The sequence below is a fragment of the Humulus lupulus genome, chromosome 2 (genome assembly GCF_963169125.1).
Source record: "Humulus lupulus chromosome 2, drHumLupu1.1, whole genome shotgun sequence".
Lineage (NCBI taxonomy): Eukaryota > Viridiplantae > Streptophyta > Magnoliopsida > Rosales > Cannabaceae > Humulus > Humulus lupulus.
Genome location: NC_084794.1, coordinates 13606280 through 13627905, shown reverse-complemented (window position 1 = coordinate 13627905; position 21626 = coordinate 13606280). Strand labels below are relative to the sequence as shown.

Here is a 21626-nt window from a genome sequence, read left to right as displayed (position 1 = left end):
TGACTGGTGTTCTATTAATTGATGGGATACCAATATGTATGTGAACACTTTTATAATATGAGATATATAATTGGCTTGAAGATAGGTTAGGTTTTCAAAAGTGTCAACTTTGTAATATGGTTAGTGTAACAAGAATGAAGATGCTTTGGGTTACTTGTCTTGGTACTGTATTATATATGGACCGTGTGCTTATCTATAAGAGACTCAATTTTTAATTTTGTGAAACTAGGAACATTAATAAGTTTGTTGAAATAATGCGCACAAAAAATTATATATATATATATATGTATGTATATAAAAGCATTTGAGAGATTATTGCATGATGAAAATTCAATGAACTTGACCACTTTGATATCAACCCTAACACAAAACAAACAATGTTAATTATATGCACTAAAATTCATTCCCATATTTACATATATGATATGATCATATTTTTGTATATTCAAATTTTCTTCTTGATCATGATTTACTTACGTACTATCTTTTAATGAAGATTATGCCATTCATGTATTAATTTATATGATCATTATGCATAAAAACTAATTAAATAATGTTTAATTTTAGTATGGAAAAAAAATAATGTGAACATATATATAATTAATTATTAATATATTCAAGAGAGTTATATAGATAGCTAATTGATATACTAAGCCATACGAGAGGCATGTTTTTTGTATAATAAATATTTGATTCTTTTTTCTTCTTTTTTTTTTTTTAAGTAGCAAAGCTAAATTATTGTAAATATATTTAGTATAATCCATCACACAATATAAACAAGCAACACAATATTTTTGTATCTTTCTTGGCGAACCAACCAATTAAATTAATTAGATGATAAGAACTAGAGTGAATTATTTATATAATTTTATTTCACTGAAAATAGTACTGTTTTTTTTGTTGAAATTTAATTTTATTTCTGGAAAATATTCGTTTTGGACCACCGGAAAAATAAGCCTTTGGTGTATTCCACACTCCACACCAAATATGTCCACCAACCGAAAGAGATTGAAGACTCTTTAAACGTGGGTTATATTTAATTTAATTTCTCTAAATCATATTTATAATATTCCTAAACATACGTTCTAAATTATAAATGTACTAATTTTTTTTTAAAAAAATGGATAAACATAAACTTTGATCGAGTCGTCGTCTTTTTTAGCTCCTCTTGATTAATACACATATCACTTTCACTGTCACGTTAAATACAAATTTATAAACCAAAACCCACTCTATATTTATTCATAAATAAAATAAAAAAAGCCCATGAATTCCCATTCTTATAAATAGCCTCGTAAACTCAGTGCTTCTTTCCTAGCTAGCTAGGTAGACTCAAATTGAGTCACACAAGTTTTATTCAAGACCTAACTTTTTCTCTCTCTTTCTCTCCACGATGGGTTGTTTAGGCTTTAGCATAACACAAAGTATTGATGTAGTAGTAGTAGTTCTGGTATTTCTATTCCTCTCAGGGAGCGAAGCAAAGAATGAGGAAGGTCATGAGCATTTCAACCGGTTAGTGACAGTGACACAACCCAATACGACGACAACGAAGGGGTGTGATTTGTCGGAGGGTAACTGGGTATACGACCCGTCGTATCCTCTGTACGACACCTTGAAATGTCCCTTTGTAGAGAAGGAGTTCGATTGTGTGCAGAACGGTCGACCTGACAAGCTCTACCTCAAGCTCAGATGGCAGCCCTCTGCTTGCAGATTACCAAGGTACCCATATCCCATCCCATGCCCCCTTTTTTTTTATTCCCAAAAATTTATATATATATATATATTTTAATTTCCCTTTTGGGTTTCTATTTATTGTATTTGTGTGTTGTTCATTCCATTCTTGTGTTTTGTTTGTATAAAGTTGGTCGGTAATGGTTTTTGTGGCTAAACTTTGTTTTGGTCTCATGCTTTGGCTTTTAGTATACGTACAATATATTTACTTTTTTAAGGTATTGCTTTTCTTACGCGGTAATATATATGTGTATGTAGTTATGGTCTTTTTCGTCATTTAAGCTTATATATATTTGAAAAGAAACTAGCAATTGTGTCCAGGAAAACACAATTTTGGCCCATGTGTAAATGAGAATGATGAGTTTGTGTTTTACAAAATTGATTAAATAGTATATTAAATTTGATTTTAGTTAAAATATTTTTAATTATAAGATTAATTATTAGATTGTTAGTGAGGCGATGAGTTAAGATAAAATGAGAAAGTGGACAAAGAGTTTAGAATGAAATATTATATTTGAATTTTTTTTACTAAAATTAAGTATAAGGTACTATTTTGATTCATTTTGTAAAATACATAGTCATATTTCTCATTTAACAAAACACATGAGTCAATTATGTATTTGAGAAAAATACATGTGCTAAATTGATATTTTCCCATTTTTGTTTGTGTTATAAGAGGAAATATGCTGAATAATACAATTATGGATTGGGTGAAATATAATCCAAAAATTGTTTGTTTCTTTTCTTAAAAAAGATAAAATTTGAAATTTGAAAGAAAAATCTCAATTGTCGTAACTTTATATGTAAATTAAACAACCGATGCAATCACTTTAGTTTGTTGGGAGGTGCTGGTGGAACTGACGACTTAGATTATACATAAGAAAAAAACAAATAGTTGTTTGTAACTGAATGAAGTTAATTAATTAATATAATATAAAATAATTGGAATATATTAATCATGTATTTTTAGATTTATATATTAGTCTAGGCGAAAGAACATATTCGTAAATTAATAATTAAAGGGAATTAGGTTTATATATTTGTTATATCATGTGGATAGTATACAATTTACATATATGTGTCATCCAGCTGTCAGTACTGGATAAGCCCATATCGTGTGGTCATTTCCTTTGGCTGCACATGCAGTTATGTTATGCCTTTTGATTGAGCCCTTTCTTTCTTTCTATGGTTTTTAATCAATCTATATATTTCTGTCTTTCAATGCAGACAGTTTTTGAGCATGCGTTGTAATATATATATAGCTAAACAACATAATGGTTTTAATTTGTTTAGCCCTAATAATTTGTTCGGTAATAAAATTTTATTGCCAACAAAGTAAAACTTTCAAAAGTCACTCCTTGCTTTTTCAATTTTACCACCCAATGTGTAGTTGGAGTGATCATGATATATATATAAGTAATATTTTGTACTGTTTTTAGTCATCTAATAAGCTGGTAATTACTGCAGTACGTGTGACTTTTTATAGCTCAAAAGGTTAATATATATCAAGATTCTTATACATAATTATTATTACTTAGCAATAATAATATATCAAGATTCTTATACATAATAATAGCAATAATAATAATAAGATTCTTAATTATATATCCAAGAACAAAGCACATTAATGGTTGGGTATATATCAATAATGAGCTTGTTCGATTGAAAGAGAGATAGAGTTCAATTTATAAAGCTGGCTGATTAGAGATTACTTAAATCATCATCACGACATTATTTATTGCTGAAAAGGGACCATTTTATATATATGCTTGGTTCTTATTTGTATACGATTCTAATGAACAGCACAATATATTTATAATATATATATATGAGAGGGAGGGACCACAGTCTCTTGTGGTTGCAAAAACAATTGATATATATATACATACTGTAGTTATAGCAAATGGTGATCATTTTTATAGATTATTATTACTTTTTTTTTTTTTTGGTTTTGTTGATTAGTTAGTTTTGTCAAAGGAAGTACACACTAGTCCAATAGATCATTATGGCGGCTACATGGCCATTTTAGAAAAAGACATGTCCGAGGGACCCAAAGGCTGTTGGCTTCTCACACTCATCACCATCGTATATAATAGATGCTAATTCTATATACTTTAGCATATAATTAATTGTTAGAATTAGTAAACAGTATACAACAACATGTTTGAATTTAATTTTTAATATTATAAATTATTTAAAAAATTTTGAAAATTTACAAAATATTTTAAATAACTACAATATCCATACCAAAAATTATTTAAATGTCGAGAACACTAAAAGTCTCACTGATAAGATTTAAAGTGAAGCGCTCAAAAAAGAATTTTCCTCTATATATTGCTCTTTAATACAAAACAATGAAGAGCTTCCATCTATTATATATATACTAGATACAATAAAATAAATAATTTATTTATTTTTGTTTAAGTTTATGTTTGTTCTATTTTTTGAATTTAGGAATGACAACAAGAGATTATATATTATATGTTTAATGTAATATTAAATATTATACGTGTATTTTAAATTTAAGTTTCTGGTTAGTTTAAAAAAAAACAATTTGTTACTAATTCACATTAGATTATATTATATATTTAATATGATATTATTCTAATAAGTGAGTTTAAGTTTAATTAAATTTTATTTAAGTTATAAAATGTATGATTTTATTATTTTTTAATAATTATCGTTGTAGAATATCTAAAAAATATTATATTTTAATTTGTTTAATCATTTATTATTTTTAAATAATTATTATTGTAAAATATTTCAAAAATATCATATTTTAATTTGTTTAATTATTTATTATTTTTAAATAATTATGTAAAATATCTAAAAAAAATATCTTATCTTAGATTTTTTAATTATTTACTTTATTTTATTTAAGTTTAAGACATGTTTACAAACTACCATTAAATATAAGAATATTATGTAAGATATAAAACTATTCTATCAAAGTTAATATTAAAAAAATAAAAAACCGTTAAAACCAAAAATTTCCGTTATCTACCCACTTTTTATATATATAATATATATTGTTAATATATGCACACTTTTGTCTATATTTGCTCTATTTTAAAGACAGAAACTAATACATTGATATTTTTGGTTCCCACCATTTGAACGTACGGTTGAATTGAATTGTTGATGTAGATTCGACGGCCGAGATTTCTTGTGGAGGTTCAGAGGAAAAAGCATAATGTTTGTGGGGGACTCGTTGAGTTTAAACCAATGGCAATCTCTTACTTGCATGCTTCACGCAGCTAACCCACTCGTCCAATACAAATTGGTTAGGGTTGGAGACCTCTCTGTATTTTCATTTCCGGTAAGAATAATATCTCTTCTACGCCAAGTCATATGTTGGCTCATAAATTGATTTATGTGCAATATTAAAAATAAAAAGAAATATTTGCGGTGAAAGTATTCAAATTCTAGTTCTTAAGTATTTAAGTTTTTTTTGCTGGCAAAAATACCTTTCATTCACATTTTGTTGCAGCTGTTTATTTTGTTGCTAAGTCCACCACGTGATGTCATATTTGCTTTTGAACTTGAGTATTTTTGCTGCAAATATCTCATAACTTGAGAATTTTTACTACATATATCTATTAAATTAGGTATTTTCACCAAAAATATTTATTTAATTTGGTATTTTCACAAACATATCACAAACACACTTAACAGTTGGAACTGACGGCTGCAACAAAACATAGACTGAAAATATTTTTGCTAGTAAAAAAATAACTTAAGTATACTTAAGTACTACAAACTTAATAATTTAAATACTTTTGCCACAAATATCTCACAATAAAATAAATTATTTAGTTAAATATGTATTAATTTAACATTGTTGAAGATAATTTAAAAAGAACCGGCCTCAATAATTATTATATATTATGATTTGATCATGTTTGACTTATGACTAGTTGTTTTGATGAGGCATCGCTAATAATGACAATTAATAATTATATATAATGATTTGACTATTTAAGTACTATACATCAACCTTAATGTTCCATTTCTTAAACACGAATATAATAATCAAGTTTAAAATATGTATAATGACAATTTTGGTATTTACATATATATATATGTATCATTTTAAAATAAGTGTTTTGTTATAGATAAAGAGCACATATTTTATTTACTTCTTAAAATTATAATATATCTTTTAAGAGTAGGTAGTGCTTGGTGGTGACTTGTAGTACTTCCGCCTATCTTTGTGGGGAATCACTAAATATTATAAATAATTGTTCATTCTTAGTGTGGCCCAAATTAATAGATGTACAATTCTTCAAATTCTTAAAGAAATAACTCATTTAAAGGAGCTGTTGTGAGTGCTCTTAATTAGTGAATGTTAAGAAAAGATTACAATTATTAACTCAAGTTGGTGTACAGCAATAAAATATTTATAGCAGTGATCATTGACTTATTATTATATATATAATTGGTTAATAATACCAAATATATATATATGATAGCAAATGATATATATAATGTTAATTTGGAAAATTTGTGCAGGCATACAATGTGAAGGTAATGTTCTCTAGGAATGCATTTCTAGTTGATATTGTAGGCACAAGTGTGGGACGAGTTCTTGAACTCAACTCAGTTCGAGGTGCAACACTGTGGAAGAACGTCGACGTTTTGATCTTCAACACCTGGCACTGGTGGCTTCACACTGGCAGAAAACAGCCGTATGTTAATTGTACATATAATTTTTTAAGATATATTTTCGTATAATTATATGATGTCAAACCAACTGAAAAATTATATATGTGTTACCTGTTTTGAGTGTAGATGGGATTTCATTCAAGATGGGCAAATTTTATTAAAGGACATGGACCGATTGGTTGCGTACGAGAAAGCTTTGAACACATGGGCTAATTGGATCGACACCAACGTTGATCCAACAAAAACTAGAGTCTTCTTTCAGGGCATTTCCCCCGACCATAATAAGTAAGTTATTATATATATTTATATAGAGAGAGAAAGATCATATCCTGTGTACAATAGTATAACCTTTGACCATCCTCAAACCACCACAAATTAAATTTAGGGATGTAAACGGAATGGGACGGGCTCGACGATGGCTTTTCTGTCTCGGAGTCGGGGCTTACCTGTTTAATAAAAATATTTAATTTTTTTTAAATTTAATAAATTAAAATAAATAATTTTTTTAATATAAAATAATTAAAAAATAATAAATTATACCATTAATGAATATATATTTTTATATAAATTATTATATTATATGTTCTTAATAATATTTATATTTAAAATATAAATTACAATATAAACGGAGCGGGTTTGAGACGGAGGTTATGTTCTCCGCCCTCGTCCTATTAGGGGCGGGTCCCCATGGGGACCCTACCCCGCAGGTTAAATTAACATCCCTAATTAAAATAAAGAAACAAAACTTAATAAAGTAGGTCACAAGCATGCATAATAATCATCTCGATCATGTGGATGCAAACTATGCAATTGTAAAGTTCCTAGTTATACAAATCGTCATTGGTGGTTTTTTTTTATTTAATATTAGATCTTATATATTTTAATTTAATAATCAAGAATTGTATTAGGAATCTTAAAATGTCTTATATATATATATAGGAATATAGGAATATAGGAATATAGGAATACTTATATGGGTGAAAAATACATGTATAGATTAATATTATTAATTTGGTTCTATAATTAATGTTTTGAATATGTGTAACTTGTAAAACAGTGCAACCGAATGGGGAGATATGAGTGGAAGGAGCTGTGCTGGACAAGCAAAAGCACTAGATGGGTTGAGCTACAGAGCTGGGCCACACCCGGCAGAACTGGTGGTAGAGAAAGTGGTTCGCTCCATTTCAAAGCCTGTGTCTTTGCTTAACGTTACAGCGCTGTCACAGCTAAGAAAGGACGGTCACCCCTCCTTCTACGGCCACGGCGGCCACCGTGACATGGACTGCAGTCATTGGTGTCTCGCCGGAGTTCCTGATACTTGGAATCTTATCTTATATGCTGCTCTTATACAAACTTAATCAATTATAAAGCACAAAATTGCTACATTAATTAGTTAATTAATCTGTGTGTTGATTCTACCAAATATATTATTAATAATATATAACTACCAAAAAAAAAAAAAGGAAAAAAAGGTAGTATATATATACATGTATGTACTAGCAATTCTTATGTTGATTGGCTAATAATAAATTAGTAGTATATATCAATTGTGCTGCTTTTCTTTCTTTCTTAATTTCCTTTTTCTACTGTTAATTACAATTGTTAGTTAATCTATGCATGCATAGCTGGTCATTATCATATATATATTTATATATATATGCACTTCTGATAATTGATCTAATAGCTATATTTTTTGCCAGTAATTAATGTTATGAACTAAATATGGGAATTACAATTAAGTGTGGGAAGGCCCACTATACACTGCCTGATCTTGGCTCAAAATAAACGGCCAAGATCGAGTTCTTAATTCCTAATTAATGTGTTTTCTGTATGTGTACTAACTTACAGCAAGCTATGAAAAAAATGAAACTTTCTACAATGTGTTTTTATGTCGCAAAAAGTACTCATACAACATTGCTAGAATTGTATGTTTTGGAGGCCTGAGCAGACTTTGGCTTCAAACCTTTGGGATCATATTTTGTGATTTGCTTTCCACTACCCTTAGTGGTTTTCAATGAATAACGATTATAGACCACTAATAATAATAATCAAAATAATTCTTTTCTCATAATCTCTCAAAATAAAATTAGGTATGTCTAAGAGCAGCCCCAACACGCGTAGCTTAGAGGATTGCTAGTTGACCAAATTCTAACAGGCTATGACTTTCACCGTTGGAGACTTTGAATGCTTGAAGAAAATTAAGGCACTTTTGGCGACACAGCTTTCTTTTTTTTGTTAATTGTACATATATATATATAAATATAACATTTTACATATATAAAATATTTTGTTACTGTTTTTTTTTATTACCATTTTTAATTACCGTTGGTGACATGTTTTTTTTATTATTATTTTTTCTATAAATACTCATTGATTTTATTTAATTTTCACACCATTACATACATCTTCTTCCAAATTATCAATATCACAAAATTTCTTTTCTTACCAATAGATTCCTAAAATTCTCAAAATTTTCCAAATTCTCCAAATACCAACTCCCAAAATCTAAATTTTCAAAATTCATCATTTTCTCCACATACCAATCTCAAAAATCCAAATTTTCAATATTCTCATTTCAATCAAAATTTTCAAAATACTCCCTCTACTAATCTTCAAAATCCAAATTTTCAATATTCTCAATTTAACCAAAGTTTTCCAAATTCTAAAAATTATCCCATGTCCTCTTACCCTTACCAAAATTTTGGCTCTTTTGAGACACCCCAACAAGTTCCATTCTTCACGCCAACAAATTCACTACCATATGTCTTTCATATGCCTTCCCTACACCAACCTGAAATGGTTTCAAGAAATTATAGGCCAAGTATGGAAAAGTCTAGTATTGATTTGAATCGTGAAACATCATCAACATCTATCTCTGAAACCCAACCTGAACATGGTGTTGAAGGGTTGGAAAATGTAGTTCTACACAATGAAGATGAATCAAGACATAAATGTAAAGTCAAATGGAGCAAGGAAGCCACTATACTTTTGATAAGTGGATGGCTTAATACATCTAAGGATGTCATTGTGTTTAATGACCAAACTTCTACACATTTCTGGGCTCGGATGGCAGAATACTACAACACCAACCAAAAAGGTGAGCAAGCAAGAACTGGAAGGCAATGCAAAGATTATTGGAACAAGATGAATCAAAAGGTGGCGCGTTTCAATGGGTGTTATAAACGAGTACAACAAGCACATCACAGTGGTTGGTCTGATGAGCAAATTCTTGAGAATGCACATCAATTGTACAAATCTAAAAATAACAACTCAAATTTTCTGCTTATGGACTGTTGGAGATTGCTAAAGGATGAGCCGAAATGGAATACAATGTACCAACCAAAAGGTGGTAAGAGAACAAAGGTGTCAGAATCAGGGGCATTTACTTCTTCTTCCAATGCAGACATCAGTGATGATAAGTACGTGAAGTGGGCCCTACTGGCCAAAAGGCAGCAAAGAGAAAAAGGAAGGAAAAAAAAAGATACACATGCTAAATTTATTGAGATTAGTGAACGGAAAGCATCTGCATTTGATAAATTGGTGGCGATAAAGGAGAAAGAGACAGAAGATAATAGGATGACAAAATACATAGATTATCTCATTATGGACACGTCGCATATGACTCCTGAACAAAAGAAAGATCATGAAAAATTGTGTACTTATATTAAGAATAATATCCTGAAGTTGTAATTGCTATGTATTTTTATCAACCGCATTATTATGTATTTTATTTTATTTAAATAAATTATCCTTTCTGTTAACGGCTATATTTTAACAGCTATATTTTAACGGCTACATATATATGTCACCATGTCTATAAATACCAAATTTCAATATTCCTTTTACTCAACTCTCCATTCAATCCTTCATTTTACTCTTTCATTCCCAAATATCATAAACTCTAAGTTCTACAATGGATTCGCCAAATTCTCCGAATCTATACGACAATATGAGTCTAGAGGATATCATAATTGCAGAGTGTACTGACGATCAATATTTCAAAGAGCTCATGGATGGGGGTAGCTCAACAAGACAAGGAATAAAGAGAGCCCACATTGATAGGGGTCATGTAGAAGGACACTAACGTTTGTTCGATGACTACTTTTTAATAGATGAACCGGTGTATACAAAATATCAATATAACCTAAAAATAACTAATTGTTATAGTAAAGTGTCTCCAAATAAATTTTAGAGGTAACAAAAAAGCATCTGAAATAATATAATCTAAAAATAAAACTTTTTATAAAAGAGTAACCAATCAGTATCAAAGACAACCAAAATATAAATTTTTACAACCCAGAAAAATAAAAAAATTTGAAAAGCGAGATTTTCCATTTTTTTTCAAATTCTTGTATTCCATACCGATGTGATACAGTATAGGTATAAATAAATATTCTAACAACCACTTCAAGTCTTCAACTCAAAGCTAATAATCTAATCAATATTTAAAATGAGACTAAACAAACTCTTAGTATAAGTTTCTCTGTTGTCACGAGCTTCTTTAATTTTGTTTTTATTTAGATTCTTACATATATTCACCATTTTAGTAAATTTTTATTCCTATTTAAAGTATTACATTCTTTAGTTTTGGGGTATTTTTTATTAAAACCCAAGGTAGAGCTATTTTGTGATTACCCATTAACTATTAATATTAAAATTAACAAATAGTTCATGTCAAAGTAGCTTCATGATGTAAATGTAGACTTTCTTTGTGTAACATATGCTTATATCCTTGTTGATTTTGATAAAGAAGAAGAAGAAGAAGAAGAAGAAGAATCCACTTATTTGTTGAGTGGTATTCAAATGATTTTTCTACAATAAAAATTATGGAAGTTGAGATGATCCCCTTGAAACATATCTATTGGATATGTGCTCTAGTAAGCAATTTCAAGATTGAAAACTACACTGATCTTGTGAAAAAAAAAAGTTGAGACAAGAGATATCTTTAATAATTTTGATAACAAAGTTATTGAAATATGTTTTCAAGGCATGAAAAAGAGATAAGTACAAGTACAATTGCAATACTAATGGAGCTGTTTGGTAACACTTGAAAAAATAGTTTTTTTATTTAATTAATTAAAATTTTGAAAATTAAATATAAAATAGTGTTTGGTAACTCTATTTTTATTTATTATTTTTAAAAATTTTAATTAAAATTCATTAAATTTTGAAAACAAAATTTTCTCACTTTCAAAATTTTTTTAAACCATTTTTTACTTTTCAGTTTTTTTTCTTCTCTTCTTCAAATCAACAGTTCATGTTATATTGTTAAACAAAAAATAAAAATAAAAATAAAAATTATCAAACGTATTTATTATTTATTATTTTTAAAAACAAAAAACAAAAATAGTTATCAAACATATTTTTATTTTTTAAAAAAAAAAGAAACAAAAATAAAAATAATATTTCTATTTTTATGTTTAAAAAATTCAAAAATAAAAATTTTACCAAACACAACCAATATTATTTATAATTTTTTTATAACATGTATTATATAGTGTCAGTGGTGGTATGAATATAATATTCATGCATGTGTACGAGGGGTCTCCAATATATTATATGGAAATTTAATTAAGCATATATAGAGAATTTATTTATGTATAATATTTGCACTTTTTTTCGACAAATATAATATTTGCACCATAGTGCCTTATAAAAAGTTCAGTATTGGGCATTGATAAAGTATACTCTGTAAAGCTATTACTCTCTCTCTCTCTCTCTCTCTCTCGTTGACATCATATAAAAGAACATAAATAATTGACTCTCTACAAGCATAAATAGGCTACTTAAATTCCAAATCTAATGAGGTGACTACTAAACTAATTAGACAACTAATGATGGAAAGTTAGGAAACTTTAGGAAGATATCTGTCTTTCAAATAGGAAAAAAGTATAACAAAACTCTCAAGAAAAAGAGGCACCATCACATAATTGTATGCTCAACAAACTCTCACAAAATTCATATATTCATAAAAAATAAAAATAAACAAAATAAAAAGTTTAAAGAAAAAAATAGGATGACAAAACAATTAGACAAAATGTTACCAAACACATAAGGTAATACATCTCCCCTCGTGAAGAAGAGATCCTAAATTTAAAATTTTCTTTCCAAGTTAAAAAAGATAGACAAAATAAGTTAAAATACCAAATCATAACGGGGTAGTCTCACAAAAACAAAAATTACATATATGACAAAATAATTATATTTTCCACTGTGGATTCAGTCTATTAGGATATTAGGTTACTCTTGTATATAGTTTAACTATGGTTAGTTAATCTAGCTAACTCCACCTACTGAATGTATTTGTACCCATCTTCACGTGTACCTCATTTGATTTAATAGATAATAATAGAAATATATTAAGCTTTTCTCTGTATATGCTTTCCCTAATATGGTATCCGATAGAACACGATTCTTGAAACCCTAAACCCATTCTTCTCCTTCACTTATTCTTCCATGACACGTACAAGAAATAGACCATCACAGGAGCAACGTTCCTCCTCCATAGATTTTGATGCCCTGCCTCCTTCTCAGACGTCAACCATTACTGGAAAGAGGACCAATCCGACTGCTTCCGATCCACTTCTGCATGATCGACCTACTCAAGAAGATGCCAACAATCCCTACTTCATGGGCACCGGAGACCAGGTCTGATCTTAGCTTCTCCACCTCTCACAGACACCAACTTTCAACAGTGGGCTCGTGATTTCAAGCTCTCCGTGGGCGCGAAGAACAAAAATGGCTTCCTCACTAAAACCATTCCCCAACCCCTTTTTGACCACCATTTTTTTTATTCTTGGAGTAAGTGTAATCAAATGGTTATGTCCTGGATTATTTCACCAGAAATAAAGAGCAGTATCATCTATCTTGATTCACCTGCTGCAATGTGGACTGAGTTAAACACAAGATTCAATCAAGAAAATGGGCCTCGCATCTTTGATATTTGGACATCTCTCATATCGCTTCATCAAGGAGATGATTCCATTAGCGCCTATTTCACTAAACTCAAAGCCATGTGGGACGAGATTAATGAACTCTGACCAAGAACGCCATGTACTTGTGTTGCTGCCAATGATAGTCTTGAGCTACAGAATCTTGAGCAAGTTTTACAATTTCTTACAGGATTGAATGAGTCCTACCATGTCGTTCGATCTCAGGTACTTCTTCTTAATCCTTTTCCCTCTAATTCTAAAGTCTTTTCCACCATTTTGGAAGAAGAAAGACACAGGGAAGATAAGGCCCTCGGCTACCAAAAATCTCATTGCTGCATCTACTTCCACCACCCAATCTTCCAACCCACCACCACTTCCGCAATCAAGAACGAAGAAGATGAGGCATACTTGCTCTCACTGTCAAAAGTCGGGACATCTCAAAGAAAAATGCTACTTCATCCATGGTTTTCCCCTAGATATGGCACCAAAAATGTCAACAATAAGCTTGCCGTCCATCAAGCTACTGCTTCTGTTTTACCTTCTCCAGAACCAGGCAGTCAAGCAACCATACAGAATCTTCTTGCCATGCTCAGCACTCAGCTTCAGCAAGCATATGCTCCCAACGCTGAGACACAACATGGGATCTCTAATATTTCTGGTAACTTTGTATCTCTATCTCATGATTATTAGGTTATTGACAATGGTGCTACTCGCCATGTTTGTTGCAATTTGTAATTTTTTACATCTTTTTCTAACCACACAATAACTTCTTACCTCACCTTGCCAAATGGTTTGGGAATAAAAGTGTGTAAATCTGGTACTATAGAAATAAACAAAAATCTGACCCTGTTTAATGTCTTATATGTCCCAGATTTTCAATTAAATTTGATATTTGTACCTGCCTTGTTATACACTCGCAATCACACTCTTTCTTTTTCTCAAACCCACTGTCTAATACAGGACACAACTCAGAATAAGATGCTTGGGATTGCTAAGCGCATAGGACACTTGTACCTACTGCAACAAGCCAAGACCTTTTTTTTATCTTCTTGTTATTATGTACATTCTAAGAAATCTTGTAATAATGTCCGTACTTGGCATACACGATTAAGACATCCTTCTATGAAAGTTACCAACAAATTGAATAAAGTTTTACCATTTTAGCTTCTTTAAATAATAATGTTCCTTGTCATGTATGTCATTTATCTATACAAAAGAAATTGTCTTTTGACTCTCATAATAATATGGCTCCTAATGCTTTTAATTTAGTACATATGGATATTTGGTAGGGCTGGCAATTCGTATAAATGTGTCAGATTCGTGTCGACACGATTATGACACGACACGATTAAGGTAAACACGAACACGACACGATTATTAAACGTGTCAAAAATACGAACACGAAGACGATACGATTATTAAACGGGTCAACACGACATGAACACGATTATGACATGATTAACCATAACTATATGAACAAAATCATAAAACCTAAGCAAATTATTCGTGTTATCATGTCTGACACGATTATGACACGACATGATTAAGGTAAACACGAACACGACACAATTATTAAACGTGTCAAAAACTCAAACACGAACACGACACGATTATTAAATGTGTCATGTTCGTGTTTACCTTAATCGTGTCGTGTCGTGTTGTGTCATCGTGTCGTGACCCAAATTGCCACCCCTAATATTTGGGGTTCTTACTCCATTCCTACATTGGAAGGATATAAATATTTTCTTACCATTATCGATGATCATACTAGATTTACTTGGGTCTATATGTTGAAATGCAAATCTGATGTTGCCATAAAGCCATATGATCGGATAATGCTAAAGAACTCAATCTTAGTTCTTTTGTTGCAACAAAAGGCATTCATTTATATCATTCTTATGTTGAGCATCCCAAACAAAACTCTGTTGTTGAGCGCAAGTGTAATATCCAACATTTTCATAATACATTTTTTATTATAAATCAGAGTTTCAATACAAAAAAATGTACAAGTTTACAAATTTAAGATATAGTAATGGAAAAATAGTGTTTAAAATATGATTTTATGTTTTTAATGAGATTAAAGAGTGAGAAACTTGAGTAGTCAAGTATTGGACCCAAATGTCATATAATTTTAATTGGGGATTTTTATAAAATTAAGAAAGTTTTGCTAAATGGCTTATTTGAAAAGAATTTTAATATTTTGGGTCCAAGTGTAATTAAAAAAAAGCTTCAACCTTTTAACCGAGCCTCTCTCTCTCTCTCTCTCTCTCTCTCTCTCTCTCTCTCTCTCTCTCGTGCGTGCGTCTGCCCGACCACCGAACATCCATCGGCGGTCACCAATTATAGCCACGCGCTGGATTGTTAGATTCAGAGGCCTTCGAACTATCGACCACGCGAGAATCTAGAGCTCACTCGCCGACTAAACACCTCAACTGGTCGATTTAAGTTCGGCCACCCCGCGACTTCAAAGTTGCGATTCGGCCACCTCGGGCATCTGTTTGCCGATCCGTCACCACCATCGTGTTCCTCGTGTTGTGGGCTTCAAAACCCAATAACTTGTTCCTACATCTACCATAGTTGGGTGGTGGGCCCACCACGAGCCACCGCGATCCACCGTAGACCAATGGTCGAAACTTAGTGTTCAAGGTTTCGAAGTACGTTTTGAGTCTCAGAAAATCATCGTTTGACTTGTTGTGGAACCCGATCATTGTGGTATAAATTCTTTGACCTATATTGTTATTGATTAGAGTAATTATTATTATGTGTATTTATAGTATATAATTATATATTATTGATATATTGAATATTTTTCTATAATTATACTGGCTGTTTGAGATTATATGTATTTTTGATACAGGTTTTGATTTTGGGATTGTCCACTTTATAACCGTTGTGCTGTCCAATTTTCTAGAAAATATTAAATATTAAATAAATTATAAAAATACATATTTAATTAATTTTCCATTAATATGGAAATTATTAATGTTAACCGAGATTTTCGGCAACTCTATTAATGAATAATATTTACTAATAATAATAACGGAACTAGAAGAATGACACAGGGTCTTTACGTGGTTGAGGCGTTAATTAGCCTTAGTCCACGAGTCTATATTATTAGAGCTTCAAGAACCTTTTATAATGGAGTTTTCTCTCTATCTCTCGACAGAGTTTCTGTCTTTTTCCTAGGATCGAGAGAGAGTTTACAGTGTTCTGCAGCTTATATTTATAAGCTGATGGGAATGCCGGGTCTGGGCCGGACCAAACCCAGGCCCATCGGGGAAACGGATACGAGCGACCTCTGTAGTGGAGGCCCAATACAAAAAGAAACAAAATACACGAAACTCAAACCAGCTAAGGCCCAATAGGTTGACCGTAGAACTATGCATCGCCCGACAAAACGGCGTTTTGGCTCTGACCACTTCGAGTCACGAGGCTGATTTAGGAGACAAGACCAGTCAGGGTATTTGGCTGCGCAGTCCTGACACATCAGTGCGCAATCCCGAGGTGACCCTTTCTGCAGGCGAAAAGTGGGGACAACGCCCACGCGGAATGAGGCGGCATCAGGGTCCTGGACGTTTGGGCCCTTCGACTGGGGATCAGGTGATCCAGGTCCGTTTACCATTGGCCCACTCCATTTACCATAAGCCCGGACCATACCACGGTCCGGGACAATGACGCACAGGCCGCAACGATCCGGACGCTCGGGGCATCGCCCGGGCCATCCTCGTTCGAGGGACGAACCCGGAGGCGCATCCCGGACACTCCAATGGGCCCAGTCTCGAGTCCCCGGTCCATACCCGGCCCCTAGGGCACTCTCCATACCAAGAGACCTTGGGCTGGGCCCACGGGCCGAGCCGACCCTCTGACAGCGGGCCAAGACGAAAGCCTAGAGCCCATGCAGGAAATGGGGATAACATTTACCCCCCAAGCCTTCGCCCGGGCTTGCCAGGAGGAGGGTTGCACCATAACCTCGGCACTCGCCAGGTTGCCTCCATAGTTCTTGCCCGAGTTCGGGGGTCTGGTTAGAAGAACGTGGCATTGGTGGGACAATCAGCCCGGGTCATTCACCACGATCCGGGGTCGTTTACCTTCGGCCCGCTCTATGAAAACGATACATGTATCACCGTGTGATTGCTGCACGGGCCTTGAAGGGTCGCCTAGACCTCCCAAGGGTCGCTATGCCTAGACTAGGGTGTCAGTGCACGTCACGAGGCGTCCCATCCGCACGGGGGGGGGGGGGGGGGGGCATCATTAATATCCCTGGAACAAGGTGGACCGTAGGATGGGGCGTCCTTTGGCATCCACCACTCCTGGGCCGTCGGATCTGAGGCAGCGAGGATCCAGGCTAAAAGGACTCATAAATGTCCCTTGCGCGATTCCTGACCATCCGATGAAGAGGCACCTGACCGTTGGATCGTGGGCCAGAATTTGGGGCTGGTATAAATGCCCCAAGAAAACAACATTTGGCACTTTTCCATCTTCGAACCAGCTTAAGAAAACACGAACGTTGTTCGAGCTCTCCATGTCCGACATTGCCGACGACATACACCGCCGCCTGCTAGCTCTGCGCCGCCTGTCCCCAGATCCCCAACTTTTGTTCTTCTACCTGACAACGCTTCTCGGGGTTGTTCCGTCGACGAACTACTGCGCCGGCTGTGCCACTTCAAGAACGAGGTTCTACCATCCTTATAGTCGGACAACCATCACCTTCGACGGTCGACACCACACAGTAAGTCTTTTTTAACTCTTTTACCAACTTTGTGAACTTACGTTCTCTATATGCGTGCGTCTAGGCTCTGTGCTTTAGAATTTGCTAGGAGGGCTGCCTGGTTTGGGTTACTCCGTACTCGGATGCTTCCCAGACAAGGGGTCGGCCTTAGCAGCCTCCTCTCCCGATCAGGGTCCCGGGCCTGATCCGATGGGACTCCAAGCAGTCCTTAGGAGACTCCCCGTAGCTTGACCGACTTTCTTGGGTTTAGGTACTGACTGCTTGGTCTTTCTTTCTTTTGTTCCCAGATCGTCAGTTATGGCCACGGGCGTTACGCTCCATTCTGAAGACGAGGTCAATAGGGCCCCCATCGTCGCTCCCGAGTCCAGACGCCCAAAGGCAACAGGTGGGAGATGGACGTAACTGCCAACTTGTTCCGGAACTACCGGATGATGCTGCTCTTGGAGAAACAACTGGGCATCGAATCCACTCCGGGCCTCTTTCACAATCGCATGGCCAGGCTAGAGGAACGGGCGCATACGTCCGTGGACGGATTCGGGGCCTGGAGCGCTGGCCATATCAGCGCGGGGGCTACACTACCGCTTCATGACTACTTCGTGCGGTTCCTGACGTATGTGGGGATCGCGCCATTCCAGTTGCTGCCGCAAGCGTACCGCCTGCTTGCGGTGTGGAAGGTGCTTTGTGTCGCGAAGGAGATTGCGGAGCCCACCCCTGCAGAAGTCTTGTATTTCTACAAGCTGGTGCCGCAATTCAGCGTCAAAAACAAAACCCTGGACGGCTTTTATAGGCTTCAGCCGCGGAGCGGTTATCCTACTCCTACCAGCTCCTGGAGGCACCCCCCGGATGTCAGGCAATACTGGTTCATGACATCCGAGTTCCTCACTGACAAGAACCCCACACTGCTGCTGGACTTCCAGCAAGTGGGTAAGTACTCCTCCGGACCTTTCTCCTTTATTCATCTTTTCCACCCGTCTCTTATCATGTCTTCCGAGTCGCAGGGCCCTTCATTCAAACCCCCCTTACCGAGTTCCTCCTAGAAAGGAGGAGGTTCTATGCTAAGTTGACCGCGGAGGAGCTGGATGTAGGGGGCTACGTCAGGGATGACAACCTCCTGCTAGTTGGGTTGCTCGCGGCCACCCAGACCATCGTTATCCCAAGCCTTCGAGGCATCCCGTGCGAGAAGAATGTCGACGTCCGGGAGCAGCTGGCCCTTGATCACATTGCCGCGGTGGTGAGGGCGGCGCGGGCCGACGCGGCCCAGCGTAAGAAGAACCAGCTCTCGGCAGAAGCGGCCACCTCGGAAGAGCTGGAGGAGCTTTTCGAAGACGCCCTGCCAAACGCCGGGACTCCCGGGGCTAGTGTATCGGGGCGAGGTAACTCCCCTTTAATCTTAACTTATGCTCCCCAAGTCGGGGACTTAGCTAGGGATAGGCTAGTGATGTCGGGCCCCACGTTTGGGGCTGATGGGGAGATGAGGCCTTCATCTCCCGTCCCTGTAGGGTCAGAGGTCCTAATGTTCTTATCCGAGTTCCTCCAGTACGGGGGGTTCCTGAACCCGGACGACGTAGGAGATCGGATCCATTCATTTGCTCTAAGGGAACTGAGTCTCGCCCGGGGCTTAGATGAGGGTTCGTCCCGGGCCGTTTTTTACTGTTGTGTTTTCATCTATTTGGCTTATCGTCCTAACTCCTTTTCCTATACCTTTGCAGAGGACTCTGACATGTCTAACCCGGCCAGCGAGATGAGGAGACTCATAAAGGAACGGGCGACCAAGAAGGCGGCCAGGAAAGCCAACGATGTAATGGGCACGGAGCCCCTCCCCACCAGTGAAGCACCCGGGGCAGTGCCCTGCCCAGGCGTAGCTCTGGCCGTGGTTCGCTTCTAGGCCGTGGAGCCCGTTGCGGACGCCGTTTCCGACCAGCCCCCCGTGATAGATTTGGAGGTGGGCGAAGCCGTCAGCCGTTCTGGGAAGAGGGGCCCGGAAGTCGATGCCGGGGAAGGCAACCTCGGGAAGAGGCTCCGGACAATGTGGGCAGGCTCAACTGAGGAGTCGCACGGGGAGAGTAGGCTGACGGCGAAGGAAATCCCTGCATCGCCAGTCCTTCCCCTCCGCCCAACTCTTCTCGAGGAGGGGGAGTCCACCTTGCGGGATGAGCAGTCCCGGCTGATCAACCGGACCTGGGAGAACGGCCGGTGCTGGAGGGACGATGCTTACAAAGCCCTGACGATCCGTCGTTAGGTTGAGTTCTCGGATCGTCCTGCCGAGTTCAGCGTTCCCCAGACGATCGTGGACCGGCCAGTCGCCGAAGCGGGCTTCCGCCCCAAGCTCGGCCAGGACATAGCCCCCATGGCGGCTGACCTGCTGGATCAGGTTAAGAGCACTATGTCCAACCTTCAGCTAAAGAGGTACGCCATGATAGCCAACCCTGACGTGTTGTTCATCTTCCAAGCTCTCTGCCACCAGGCCACCGCGGTAACTTTCACCTCACTTATACTCTTTCCGTGATTTGTTGATGGTGGTTTTATTTTCTAACTTTCCTTTGCTACAGGTTGATCTGTTGTCCCAGAGGAGTGCCGATCTGGTGGCCGAGCTCACCATAAAGATGGAGACGGCCAAGCTGGAGCTGGAGGCGGCCGTGAACCAGAGGGAGGCCGTCAAGGAGACCCTTGGCCGGGAGACTGCCCACCTCCAGGAAGAAGTGGCCCGTGTGAGGGCGGATCGCGAGGAGCTCGCCCGCACCAAGGCCGGACTGGAAGAGGAGTCGTCCCGGAAGGCAAAGGATGCCGACGAGCGGGCGGCACTCTTAGAGGCGGCCGCAGCGCAATCCGTCATGGACAAGGAGGAAATCCTGGCCTTGAAGGCTCAAGTCTGCGAATTGGGCGACTGTCTGCTTCAGGAGAAGGCGGCGCATGAAACGACCCGTCAGGGGAAGGAGGAGGCTGAGGGCCTACTGGATGTCACCTTTGATGAGGCCATCTACATGGCCTGGTGCAAGGATAAGAATATGAACCTCCTTGTCTTCCATGATCCTGACTCAAAGCGGGCCGAGTACGAGGCCAAGGAGAGGGAGGATGCGGACCTCCGGGCGGATGCGATGTAGGCCCGAATCCCGGCCTTGTATTTTTGTTAGTGTTTTTGGCTTATAATTAAATTTTGAAACACTGCTACTTTCTTTGGTTTTTACGAAAGCTTCCTTTCATCGTTCAGTAGAAATTTCGTTTTAATCGCCGCGACCAACTGAATGCAGGGTTTTAGTTCCGGTTCCAACGGCTGGGACTGGACCCACTGACTTAACTTTCCAAGTCTTTAGTCTTGGCACCGTCCAGGGCCCTCGGGACTTGGTTTAACCCGGAGTGTGATTCTCCTTTCACCAGTTTTTAGGCCCTGGCTTTGCCCTGGGGCAAACCGGATGCTTTCGTATCCCGGAGTTCAACCTGTCCGGGCTGAACGTCGTTCTTCCGGGGTGGGGCCGGCCTCGGGCTTGGTCCTCTTAATTATAACCCCGGATGTCGTTCGTCCGGGGTGGGACCGGCCTTGGCTCGGTCCTCTTTGTTATACCCCTCGGCAT

The 21626-nt window shown here is 36.7% G+C and overlaps 2 protein-coding genes across 2 annotated transcripts; both read left to right on the top strand.

The window, feature by feature from the left end:
• The first annotated feature begins 1112 nt into the window (after nucleotides 1-1112).
• LOC133817331 (protein trichome birefringence-like 43) lies at nucleotides 1113-7943 on the top strand. Its single transcript, XM_062249818.1, has 5 exons — nucleotides 1113-1719; nucleotides 4879-5050; nucleotides 6244-6419; nucleotides 6523-6681; nucleotides 7454-7943. The coding sequence occupies exons 1-5, from the start codon at nucleotides 1394-1396 to the stop codon at nucleotides 7752-7754; spliced, it is 1134 nt and encodes a 377-aa protein (XP_062105802.1). The 5' UTR covers nucleotides 1113-1393; the 3' UTR covers nucleotides 7755-7943.
• A 1249-nt stretch (nucleotides 7944-9192) lies between these two features.
• LOC133813932 (glutathione S-transferase T3-like) lies at nucleotides 9193-11217 on the top strand. The gene is made up of 2 exons (XM_062246960.1): nucleotides 9193-10051; nucleotides 11099-11217. Exons 1-2 carry the CDS (start codon nucleotides 9193-9195, stop codon nucleotides 11215-11217), a joined length of 978 nt encoding a protein of 325 aa, XP_062102944.1.
• The last annotated feature ends 10409 nt before the right edge of the window (nucleotides 11218-21626 follow it).